The sequence below is a fragment of the Rhamphochromis sp. 'chilingali' genome (assembly GCF_963969265.1).
Source record: "Rhamphochromis sp. 'chilingali' genome assembly, chromosome: 17".
Classification (NCBI taxonomy): domain Eukaryota; kingdom Metazoa; phylum Chordata; class Actinopteri; order Cichliformes; family Cichlidae; genus Rhamphochromis; species Rhamphochromis sp. 'chilingali'.
The window spans coordinates 19103361-19115990 of NC_137944.1; the positions used below are offsets into that span (position 1 = coordinate 19103361).

General features: G+C 43.2%; 2 protein-coding genes across 3 annotated transcripts in view; both read right to left on the bottom strand.

Annotated features, from left to right (window-relative positions):
* Positions 1–8453, bottom strand: part of LOC308384393 (ankyrin repeat and IBR domain-containing protein 1-like) — a 28060-nt gene extending 19607 nt beyond the window's left edge. For both annotated transcript variants that reach the window (XM_080862928.1, XM_080862927.1), the window contains exons 1-4: positions 8280–8453; positions 4538–4867; positions 303–474; positions 55–186 (exon numbers count right to left, since the gene is read on the bottom strand). In XM_080862928.1, coding sequence (XP_080719054.1) covers positions 55–186; positions 303–474; positions 4538–4725 — 492 coding nt within the window. In that variant the 5' untranslated portion in view covers positions 4726–4867; positions 8280–8453. The remainder of the gene's footprint in view (positions 1–54; positions 187–302; positions 475–4537; positions 4868–8279) is intronic.
* Positions 8454–9459: 1006 nt separating this feature from the next.
* Positions 9460–12129, bottom strand: LOC308385223 (receptor-transporting protein 3-like). The gene is made up of 3 exons (XM_080864034.1): positions 12025–12129; positions 11660–11831; positions 9460–11181 (listed from the first exon to the last, which is right to left on the bottom strand). Exons 1-3 carry the CDS (start codon positions 12098–12100, stop codon positions 10833–10835), a joined length of 597 nt encoding a protein of 198 aa, XP_080720160.1. The 5' UTR covers positions 12101–12129; the 3' UTR covers positions 9460–10832.
* Between the last annotated feature and the right edge of the window lie 501 nt (positions 12130–12630).

Sequence of the window (12630 nt, forward strand, 5' to 3'; positions counted from 1 at the left end):
TTCATATGCATGAAAAACCCTGGAGTTTGAATAGCGTCCAAGACTTTGTCTCACCTCCACACAGCTCTTCATGCCTGCAGCGGCAGCATAGTGCAGACAGGTGCTGTGGTGGTTGTCGGTGGCGTTAACATTAGCTTTCTCGTACTGGCCTCCCTCTAGCCTGGCCCCAGTCCAGTTCAGGATCATCTGGTAATGGAAAGACACACCACATGTGTCAGCTGTGGCTTCATAGAATGCAGTTTATTCCCACTACCATGCAAGCGTAGACACTAATCTATATTTGCCCCCCCGTGCGTCTGTACCTGCAGGCAGTCTGCACGGCGCTGCTCGTCCCTCTGTGGTCTGGCCAGTCGTGGTGACAGCGCTCCCTCTGGCAGCAGCAGGATCTGTGGGCCTTGGCACAGCACATGCAGGCAAGTCTCATTGTGCACATTGCGCTTGTTGGGGTTTCCTTCTTTGCTGAACAGGAAGGACCTAAATGATGCAGACAAGAATGAAGAGATTAGATAAAAGAGGGTAAAACCGGTTCAGAGGTATTCACATGTGAGGTGGAAAGAGAGGAAAGGCCTGACAGTAACAGGAGGAAGGCTTGAAACAGAGTCAAAGAGAAGAGGAAGATGAATTATGGAAGTAAAATGGACAGTGAAATGAAGAGACAAGGTAAAGATGGCATAATATCGACTATTTCTGTTTAACATCTTTGAGATAATGGACATGCTGGCTGACGGGTGTGAGCGCAAACACATGCACACAAACACACACACTTAGCGGGTGATGGATGTGCCAGTTGCTCTGGGAGTAAGACTGTAGCTGCAGTTCTGTTTAGTAAAATAGTTTCCCCTGCTTTATGTCTGTGGAAACCTCCATTTACTGATTACCTCTCCACTCTTTTATATGCCTCAGCACCTTTCCCTTTTCAAGTTTCTTTTTACATTTTAAAAACCAAAGTCTCTTTTTGTTTTTCCCCCCACACCTTCCTATTTGCGATAAAGCCAGCGAGGAAAAACAGATTCTTTTTCATCAGCGGCACAGCACAAATAGTGTTGCACATAAAATGATTCTCTCTAATGCAAATCCAATAAAAGGAGAAGAAAAAAATAGGATGTCACAGGATTGACAATTGTAAGGACACCAGCTGAAAAGATTTTGTAAAGCCTCGCCCTCTCTTGCACAATTTGGACACGGCAGTCGATGCTTCTGAATTTGAAGTTTCTCAGTGTGTAGTCCTTCAGTCTATTCCTCCACTGCTGCCCTGCTTTTCCACTTTTGACCCTCTTATCCTGTCAGCCACAAGCCCCTGCAGCTTCTCTCTAATGACAGTGCACTGCCAATTCATCCGCACAGCAATAATCACTAATTATTCCCTCCCAACCCCAACCCAATACCCCCTCCACCACCACCTCGACACACATATGCATGCACAAATCCCGATGTTCAGGATGGATGGCCCTAATATAAGCAGGCTGTGGGGAGGTCACATGTTTTGTGTTGTTGCTGTGAAGTTATTAGTGGAGGGCAGGAAACCTCAGCGGAGCGTTAAAACTAACTACTTTGTCGTACACATGGCTGAAAAGCAAATCAGCTTGAGGAGACTCAATGCGTCCAAGATATAAATAAAAAAATAAATAAATGAAGTCGGCAGTTGAAATGTACTCTTTTGATTCTTTCAACAAAAGAAAAACAAACTTTTGCCACAATGACGTCCGAGTTGTTATTTACATATTTTTTCCTGTGACTTGTCGTGGAGGAAGGGTTACACTTCCTGAACTACACCCAGTTTTCCAGTAATAGGTCTACTTGAGATTTTCCAGTTTGCACTTCTCACGGGATTACTTGCCAATTCGACCCACAGAGACGACTAGCAGAGAGCGAATAAACACGAAGCAGATACGTGTTAAAAATAATCTGAAACAGACTCTCCATCCACCAGCCCACGCTCGTCCTCTGTGAGTCTTTATTTTGTCTGAGATTTCTCGGTTGTCTCTCTATTGCCACTGTCCAACTGAACTGCTGGAACAAAGAAGCCTTTCCTCTGATGCTTATCAGGAGCAGAGCGCTGCGTTCAGCACGCCTCTCTGGCCCATTATAGGTTAGTAGGAAGGAACACAAATAGCACATGGATTGATTCACTGTGTTATATTCTCAGACGCATTAAGCAGTTGCCGAGTCTCAGTTTTTTTCCACCTCCTTTAAACACAAACGGCCGTGTGCACACATGCAGATAGACAGATAATGAACCCCCCGCCCCCCGACCCCCCGTAATCATGGTAAGAAAGGCTAAGAGAGAGGACAAATGGGAGGAGGAGGAGAGGAGGAAGACTACTGAGTCACTGAATCAGCTGTCATGGTCAAGGCCAGCAGCTTGATTATCTCTGCAGGAGGTAACAAAGGCCCACTGGTGTGCTGCTTGCTATATTTTTCTATAGTTTGACCCCTTTTCTTAAGGCTGTGTTTGACTTAGTGACTCTGTGGTTTTTGTCAGTCTGTTGACTTGATTGCTGTTGATGGTGCTGTCTGTCTATTTCTGCGAACTCTTGTTTTGAGAAAGTGTGCAGGCGGTGAAACTCCTCACAGCACAATAGCCATGCAATGAATTCAAATCTTTTAATACTCTTAAAGAGGAACTGTAGTGATTTAGCACCGCACTTCATTAAGCAGAGAGACTCACAAGAAAGAGCTTTAAAGGAATGTACACAAAAGCGGATGGAATTTCCCAGTAAGACTTGCATAGTACTGGAAACACACAAGCCTTAGATCAGATCTGCCTCTCCAGCATCCTTATCAACTTCTCAAAATTGTAATACAAGCTTAGTCCACATACTCTGTGAAGTCTATGAAGCTTTACATGAGATGACCTGAACAGCTGTATTTTCAGACATTAGGAAGCTTCGTGCTGATGCAAAAATATTCTAACAAGAAGCAAGAAATGTGCCAGTGAAGCTAAAAATACTGAAATGTTTTAGTTACTTTATTTACCAGGATGTTGCGTTTGTCTTTGACTTCACTACAGTGTGAATGTCTCGCTAGTTTCTCTGTAATTTCTCTCACCAGATTTCAGTTTGTGGCTATTACTGCGTGTGTGCGAGAGAGCAAGCAGGCGGGGCACAGTAGAGCAAGCAGCATGGTAGCAGAGCAGGAGTGCTACTTGAGTTTATGACAACTCGTTAGCCTGCAGCAAACATCCAAGAGGTGTTAATTTGTCGAACAACCAAAGGCGGACAGATGCTGGAAGCTACTTAGACCACAAGTAGCTCAGTGTCTGATTTATAGAGGAACCACCTAAGGCCTCAATCACACAGGCCTAGAGATTGGTCAGTGACCATCCGGTCAACCACCGTTCACAAAGGAAAAATTTGTTGGCAAGAGGTAGTTTGAAGCTGCTGCTTTTTGATAGGTGAAATTTGTCGCAAAGAGGATACTGCACTGACAGCCACTTTTCAACTGCTTTGGTTGCTAGCAGGTTCGTGCGATTGCTTGTAGTTTGTATGAAAGATGCCGACGTGTCTGCAAATGCTTGCAAAGTGACAGTGAAACTGTGAGATGTGCGATGCAAAGTGAGACTGACAGATGGAGACCAGAGACTCTCCCATCCCCGCCATCCACTGTTCTTTCTGTATATTTAGGACTGTGCAGTTTCTATGTCTGGAATGGTGATTGTACAACTTTTACACAGAAGGCTACATTCTCCACTTCTGGTTTGTGAAGCATTCTCAAGTGTCACTAGAGCTCTTAAGAGTAAATACCAAGTGTTTACAGACAAGTCGGCATCTTCCATGCAAACTACAGGCAATCTGCTATCAACCAGAGTAATCACAAAGAAGTTTTCAATGCAGCACTCTCTTTGCGATCAATTTCCAGCAACCATTCGCCAACCAGTCAGGGAATAACATTTTTCCCTAGCGACCAGCAGGGAGCAGCAATCAGTCTCGAGGTCTGCGTGACTGAGGCCTAACAAATCCAGCAGGACCAGCTCGTTTCAAAGACAGCAGGGGAGCAATACTTAAGCCAAGTTTTCTTCTGTGCTGAATAACACAAAACAAAACAGAATGACAGAGAAAACAGCTGTTGTGTGCACGGTCAGCCTAGAAATAGCAGTTCTGATAACAGGTCCCGTGAACTCATCGCGTATTAAAACAACAACAAAAAAAATAAAAATCAGAACCTTTAACGAGACTCTCAGAAGTGCTCATTCAAGCCATTGGTCATTTTTGAGATGGTGGCTTGCAGTTTTATATCTTACAAAGTAAGTGCCTTTAAGGGTCTAACTACATTTTATTTCCACAGCTCCTCATGGCTAATGCACTTTCCCCGCTCCCTGTAACATCATTTACATAATCTTACAGTATATATGCGACTGGCGTCTTTGGGCCTCCGCACATTAAGTGGCCTTTCTTGCCATCAAAGGCAATTACAGATATGGTGATTCTCAGAAATGTCTTAAATCTGACATGCTGCTAATTGTTATTCAATTTAACATGACTCACTGCCCTCCTAACTGCACTGGATAACTGCTGCATTGCATGAGACTGACTTTTACCTGAGCAGACGTGTCATGGCGTGGCGGCACACATAGTGCATGGGTGTGTTGTGCTGGTACTGCTCTCCATACGATGCGTTTGGGTCCAGACCATCCCTGAACTGAGGGTTGCCCTCGTACAGCTGCCAGGCCAGGGCCTCGTCACCGTTCACAAGGGACTTGCGGAACTTGGTGGCTGTGTTTCCCATCGCTTCGGGCTCGCAAACGGCCACCTAAAACAAAGCTGTGGCCAATGCCTCACTACTCCTCTCTTCCTCCTCCTCCTCTTTCTCCACCCCCCCGTACTCCACAGGTCACGACTTAGAGCAACATGGTTCAGCGTTTCCTTCCCTGCAAAGAAGAGAAAGGTGGGAATTGGTTAGAGAGAAAATGAAGTTGGAAAGAAGGAATAAGAGCAGATGAAAAAAAGGCAAACAATCGATTGAGTCCATTCATTGATTAGCTGTGTGTTAGATGGACAGATGCCATTTTATAGAAAATAGAAAAGAAAACAGAGAGACAGAAAAAAAAGACAGTTGTAAAGAAGCCAGGCCAGAGGGGAAGGTTGATGATATCCAAGCCATTGATTTGTTAGTTGGTTGATGAAAGACACAGTCGATATTACCACAACTGACCATTCTGGACCATTGTGTCCAGTTAGGTCACTGTTGTAAGATAAAAAAAAAAAAAAATCTGCATGTCTTCGACTGTTTACATGCTCTTCTGCTACTGAGACTCTGAGAGTGTGTTAAACCATGCAGCACTAACATGCTGGACCCAAACCAGTTTTACTTTGCCCCTCAGCCGCTAAACGAAAGAATCACAAGCGTCATAGCTATGGCTGCCCCAGCAGAGCTTACTCTCCCAGCAACAGCTTATAAACCTACTGCAGATTCACAGGTTATCAAAATATAACCGTTGGATTCCCACCATTTCCTTAAAAAGAAAAACTGGCCTGGAAAGCTTCCCCCCCCCCCAATATCTATCTATCTATCTATATATATATCTCAAGCAATATAAGAGATGAGAGATATGGGACACAAACAAACACTTCTGTCCTTTCACATATTGTACATTATCTCTGCTTGATGTACACGTCTTCTCCACCTCTCCTTCTTTCTCTCTCTTACTCACAAACACTTACACAGTTTGGTGTGCCTTTAACACACGGTATTACATGCTGTAATGAGTGGACTGTGTAATGAGTGCATGGGCCTCTGTGTGTATTGCGCTGTTGAGGGTATCATTACAGTCTTCATTCTATAGCCATCTGTCTGGCCTTCACAAAGAGCCTCTTTTTAGCCCGGCTACAGTTGGCCGCTGGCTGGCCGGGCTCTGGAACATTTGAATAACATGGCTGACTGCCTCCCTTTTCTTTGCTGTGACAGAAAGGGACACAGACAGGAAAAATACACACTGACAGACCGGTGAATAATAGCCACTGCAAGTTCTCTCGTGATGCACACAGCAGACCGGATCTTGTGTGTGTTTGTGTATATCTGGAGGGAGGTCGTGGAGGGGGTCGTGGGGGGGTGGTGGTGGTGGTGGGGACTGTAGTTAATAGGTCAGTCTGTCTGTTTGGCTCTGTTTTGTGCATGCTGGTTTACTTCCAGTTCACTTCACATCTCCACGTACCTCCCTCTCTGTCTCTCATACTAAATAAGGACAGGAAGTTTGGACATGAAGGAATTTTGGAATTCCAGCGATCACAAGTGCCGCTGTTCACAGTGGGAGTGCAGCTATTGACTTTATTACACATCATTCGATGGTGGGGTGGAACTGAGGCACAGTAAGTGTTCCACTGCTTGTTAACTTGGCACTCATCTGCTAGGCTGAATTTCAGAGGCATGTTTTATGAATCACGCTTGAAAGTCAACAATATTTAGTTAGCCTCATAACACAGAGCTACTCAGAACAGGCCTCTGATACATATGGTCTTCCCCATTTTAGGCAATGCAATAGTTGTGACGTAATGACTCATGAGCTCAAGAATCCTAAACACATGAATCCCGTCAGATGACTCCCACTAACAAGGACTCAGTCATGGTGCTCGAGCTTCTCGGAAACCCAGTCAGCAACACACCCCCATTTAGACCAAATCACGCAAAAAAAGCAATTTATGGTGAAAGTTTGGAAAGAGTCTGCAACTATTGCAACAAAACAAGTAATGGATTGCTCTTTGCTTTCTTTTTTTTTTTTTTATAGACAAATGAATCACTTAATATCAAACAAGATTTAATGTCATTAGGATTTTGACTAGCAGTTATTTTTTACTTATTTATTAGCAGTCTAGTCTCATCCTTAGTCAATAAAATGACAGAAAACAGTTGTTTCAGTGTCATAAATTGTAAGATGACACAAAAAAGACTGTCCTTACTGACCAGTGATTTATAATAGCATTCATACCAGCAAATCTGAATTTTAGAGAAGACAGAATATGGCAGTGTGTGGCTGAGGGACCGGGTTGTGGATTATTTTTCTGCTGATCCAATAACTGACTAATGATTTGAGATCTAATTACAAAACAGGCATTCAATGCTGGGTTTCAGTCAGTCCTGTTAGGCAACAGCTTAAAAGGAAAAACCATACCCTCTTTCCCCTATAGTGTGGGGATCAAGTTGCTCGGTTATGTTGGTGGTGGGTTGGATGACAATGCAACCATTTGTAGGGCACACTGGGTCACTGAACAGTTTAATACGCATGAAAATGATAATAATATTTTTAAGTCCAACTGAAACACCTATTAGGAGAAATTTTGGACTGATGCAACAAATTTAGCATTATCATGTTTATCAAAGCTGGAGGGATGGAGGGCCTTCCCGAGCATTTTACAGCCAACCCCAAAGAGTCCTGAAGCTGTTCTGAAAACACACACACACTTTGTTTGAGGGTTTCCTTGAATTTGCCAATCTTACGTTCCTCTGATTTTTAGGTTTTACCAGTTATGATGTGCTGCAAACTATTGTGAAAGTAAATTCAAAGAGGATCAAAGCATTTACGTTCAACCTGTCACAAGCCTAATTTAAAGCGATCGCTTTAAATGAAAAACAAAAAACAATCAAACACACATAAAACATGACAGCCACTGGAGTGTTGCTGCTGTTATCAAAAGTTGCTGTCAGCTGTAACACGTCAGTGGTAAAACCTACCCAAACTCTGGGCAATCAAGCCACTCTATAACTGCTGCGGGACAATGTATGGTCGTTAAAAGGGGCATAAAACTTGTGAGTCAAAGGCAGAAGCTGCGTTACAACATTAATAATAATAAAAATAATACGATAATACAGCGCGACTGACTTCACTAGCAGCTTGGCATTTTACCAAAATTAGCTGGGTCGCCGTATATCGGCTAAATATTCAGGTCAGACCTCGTGTGGGTGTCTCCGAAGTGTGTCAGCATGAAATGGAGCACAAAACAAACAGTGGCCGACTTCTCTCTTCATGTTTGTGTCCATGCGGCCCCTTGGTTAAAGCTCCTTTGTTCAGCAACCGTACAGTCTGCTTGAATTACTACCCCAACTTGGAAGCGAGTGGTAGGTGTGTAGTTTCTGTAATGCTGCCGAACAAAACCCTTTGCCGGTAGTTTTAACGTTTTCGCAGGCTGTGGCGGCGCCGCTGGGAAGCGTTAACACCCAGTGCAGCTTACCTTTCTGCCGTTACCGACGCTAGCAAAGCGTCTATTTTCCTGTCTCAGGTTAACGTTAGCGAGATATGTTAGCCTCAACTACCTACAGCCGGGCAGCATCTCCGTCGCTCTACTTACACGGTCGTCTCACTTGGTCACTTCATTCGGAAACTTGCATACATCCAGGGACATTATCCTGTGGCTGTCATTCGCATCCCCGGCTGCGGTTCCGCTGGACCATCCTCTCTGCCACCGGACCCGGTGGGGACAATGATGCTGTTGCCGACAGCGGAGGGGCGAGACTGACTTCGTTCTCTGTGTTGTTGTTGCTGCCAAAGGGAAAAGCGTGTTGCGCATGCGCAGCACTACCTGTCACGCAGAGAGCTTTCACCGGATTGGTCGGCTATCTGCGCTCGCTGGTTGGTTGGTTAAGGTCAATATCAGTTAAGAAAATAATAATAATAATAATAATAATAATAATAATAATAATAATAATAATAATAATAATAATTTTAAAATGTAATTAAACTTTAAAAATCCGAGAAGAAAATTGAAAAAGAAAAAAGAGAAACAATAACAACATTTATGATGACGTATATGAAGGCATGAGAAATACTTTATTTGTCCCATATTTGGGAAATTCTTTTTGTTTTAGCAGTAACGAAAACAGGAGACCTAGCTGGAGGTGCCAGAGCTGGAAATCCTAAGCCCAAAAGAACATTCATGGGTGTAGTGAAAGAGGACGTGCGAAGGAGTGGTATGAAGGCAGATGATGCTACAGTGACCCCTACAGGAAGCAGCTGAAATGATGATGATGATCATCATCATCGTCATCATTTGTGTATGTTATTGGTTGCATGTAAATGCCTTTTATCTCTCTGATTTTGTTTATTGACCTACACCACAACTCCAAATGTCTTTTAGTCACTCAGTCTTTTGGTGTCACCAGCTCCAACAGTGCTCTACCAGCAGACCAACAAACTACACTGCATTCTCAGCAACTGAGTGAAAGCCAAGCGCCATCATTTTGCTGCACGTGAGTTTTGGATACAGCCTCTGCATTTGGCCTTCCAGTACAACCTGTAGATGTGAATGCCTAGGTATTGGACTGCTCCATCAAGTCAACATCTTGTCCCAGGACAGAAACGGGGAATATAGCCATCCTCTTTCAGAAGCAGATGATTACTTCCAGACCACCCCACAAAATCACCCACCAGTGCGCTGTACTAGTAAAAACAACTGAACTGTTATGTTATTTGCCACAAACACTTTGGGGTTAATTCCTTGTGTGAGTTTGACAAATTACCAGTGTGATATATATGAACATAAATGATCATAGGCCAGGAAAGCATTTTTATATCTTTGTCCCCTTACCCTGCAACCTGAGACAATGCACCACATTTTGATTGGCTCAACTTTACAAGTCATCACATGTGAGAAGTGCATCTAACCCTAGTAACACCTCAAAAAGGAACAGGAAATGCACAAGTGTATAAAGAGTTTAATATAAGAGCATAAAATGAAATCTCAACTTCAGTTTTGATATTGAGATACATGATCACACAGTCAAACCTTCAGCCTTTACAGCTTGTGCACATTTATCTATTTAGTTACAAAATGAATATCAAAGATTCCCCCAAAGATTTTGGTGGGATGTGATAACCACAGTTGCAATTTGGGAAATGAACAAGGCGAAACTTATTTATTTGCTTGTTTAATAAAACCTCTCCATAAACATCATAACTTCAGTGTGATACAATATAGAATTATATGCATAGATTGTAACACAAAGTGCAACTAACAAGAAAAAAAACTAGATCAAAGTACTGTTTGATGTACCCACTCTGTGTTTTTGAGCATGCAATGTAGGTACACATGCAGACATATAGTTTGCACACCTCTGTAATTAGTTTGTTATGTTGTGAGAATTTGGGGCCAATCAGAAATCTGCTTGTAAGTGTCTGAGTCATTCAGCAGTGAAACGGTATCACGGCATCCTGTTTTAATATATCAGCATCACATGTTTCACGTTTTTCATGTGAAACCTTTGTCTGCTAAACATAACAAATACATGTGGTGAGAAAAAAAAGCATCAGATGAGTGGAATGATGACGCAAACCACCCATCCATACATCCATACATCTTCTTTCGCTTATCCGGGGCTGGGTGGCAGCAGCAGCCAAAGCAAGAAGCCCACCTCCTCCAGCTTATCCGGGGGAACACCAAGGCGTTCCCAGGCCAGCCGAGAGATATAATCTCTCCAGCGTGTCCTGGGTTTGCCCCCAGCCTCCTCCCTCCTGATAAACCAATTCAAGTAAAAGTACAGTAACTACAATTTTTGGATTATACCTCAAGACATCACACCAAACAAACCAAGAAAATAATCAGGACACACCTTCAGGTTGCACAAAGTCCAAAATAAACACACAACAGTGATGAAATCTTATTATTGCTAATGAAGGTTTTCATATTATTTATTATTATCAATAACTTAGATAATTATGAATAAACCAGCTCATTAAGGAAACTTTTGTGTGTAAACTAGAAAAGAAAGATCTCAAGAAAACAGCAAACAACCAGACTGCCACTCTCTTTACACCTCGCTGTTGCGCGCGCACACACACACACACACACACACACACACACACACACACACACACACACACACACACACACACACACACACACACACTACTTAACATTTTGATCATCCTGACAGCACAAGCCAAAACAACAGGCCTCACACAGGGTTTTTTCGTGGGGTTTGGACCTCCGTCTCGTAGCGCCTGAGTCACCTTCTTCATTCTTATCCTCCTGTCCATAGCAGTTCTTCCGGATTTCAGAAAACAATCTGAGCAGAGCCTCTTTCGCCTCTTCCTTGTAAAAACCAGGGAGATGAAAATTATCGTCTTGGCATCGCCGGCAGGCTTGTCCAAAAGGCCGCATGGTCACCGCCCCCTTACCGCCTCTCAGCCGATAACGGAACAAAAGCACCACACGCACCGAAGGCCAGATCCTCCTGCAGGATGCACACTGAAAACTGTGGGAGAAATTATGACTATAGACTCTGGTCAATGGTGATTTTTCAGGTTAGTAACTCTGTCTGTGTCCCATCAATGCTTTGAACTGATGTTTTTCAGTTTCAGATTGCCACGTCAGCGGAAAGCTTTAGTAATGATTCGCTGGGTCAATCATACCATGCGAATCGTCAGAGTCTTAATAAAGCAAGATAACTGTTCAATTATCGCTGTAACTAAACTGCAGAACCTGTTTTCCCCACAGAATAGCATTGTTTTAATACCGTCCACTGCTGGTCCCTGTCACACAATAACCTCGACAGGTGACCCACCTGCTCCCGTGAACATGAATAAGGTGGAGACGGAAAAAGCACAAGACAATCTTTCAATTTATACCCACTACCTGAAACATGATTGATGCCTTTTTCTTTCCAGCATAGTTTCTACTATTATTATTACATACAGTGTAAGGTAAATATGATTTCATTAAATTAAACATACTTTCCATAAGCGCAGTGGGAGAAGACCTTCCAGCCTCTCCTATTTTCCTTCTTGGATAATTTGTCTGTCTGTTTGTAGCTGAAGGTGAGCGACCATGGCTCTCCATAGTCCAGCGCATTATCCCCACAGAAGAGCTCCTCAAAGGTGTGTGTCCACAAGGAAGGAGCCCAAGCTGGACAAAGAGGAGAGGGAAGGACGTTAGGCTTATGCTATAGCCTACAGGCAAATCACTCTTATATTTGTCATTACAAGAACACAGGAAACGCTTTTAAACGCCTTGATCAAAACAAATATGCAATGCATTAATTACAAATCAATCACCCATATACGCGTTTAAAGAAACAAATAGTAGCCTGGTGTGTTACCTGTATATCTCGATGGTCTGATACATAAAGTCTGATATTTGGAGACCTTCTGGGAGACGAAATGAAACGTTGACATGAGACAGAGTTTGACTTGTGAATGCTGCTCTCCAGGCAGCCTCTGTTTATTTATGCGTGATGTGTGGAAAACGAAACTTAGAATTCACGTTCCGTCTAGCGACTTGTGCTGCTAGTGTGAGATAGTGCACATCTTGAACTCATACCAACTAAATACACGGCCAGTATTGCAGATACCAAACTTATAAAGGTTTATGTTAGGGAGAGCAGTGTGATCGTGATCTATGAAATGAATCATCAGCGGTTTTCCAAATTCTGAACACATTTTAATGATCTCTAAATCACCGTAACTTTTACCTTCATACTATATGAGATTATTTCTTGAGTCTATGAAAGGGCTGTGACAGTGGGCTCTGTCGCTGTGCCGAGAGTCTGGGCCATGTCTGGGGGATTTCCTTCCTCCTCTCTGCATTTATTTTTGCTGCTTGTTCCGGGTGAAAAGTCTTTGCATGCAGTTACTTTATCTGGGAGAATTTGAAAGACTGACTCTATAGCCTGCAGTTTAGTATGACTCCGGCTGTACCTTGATTT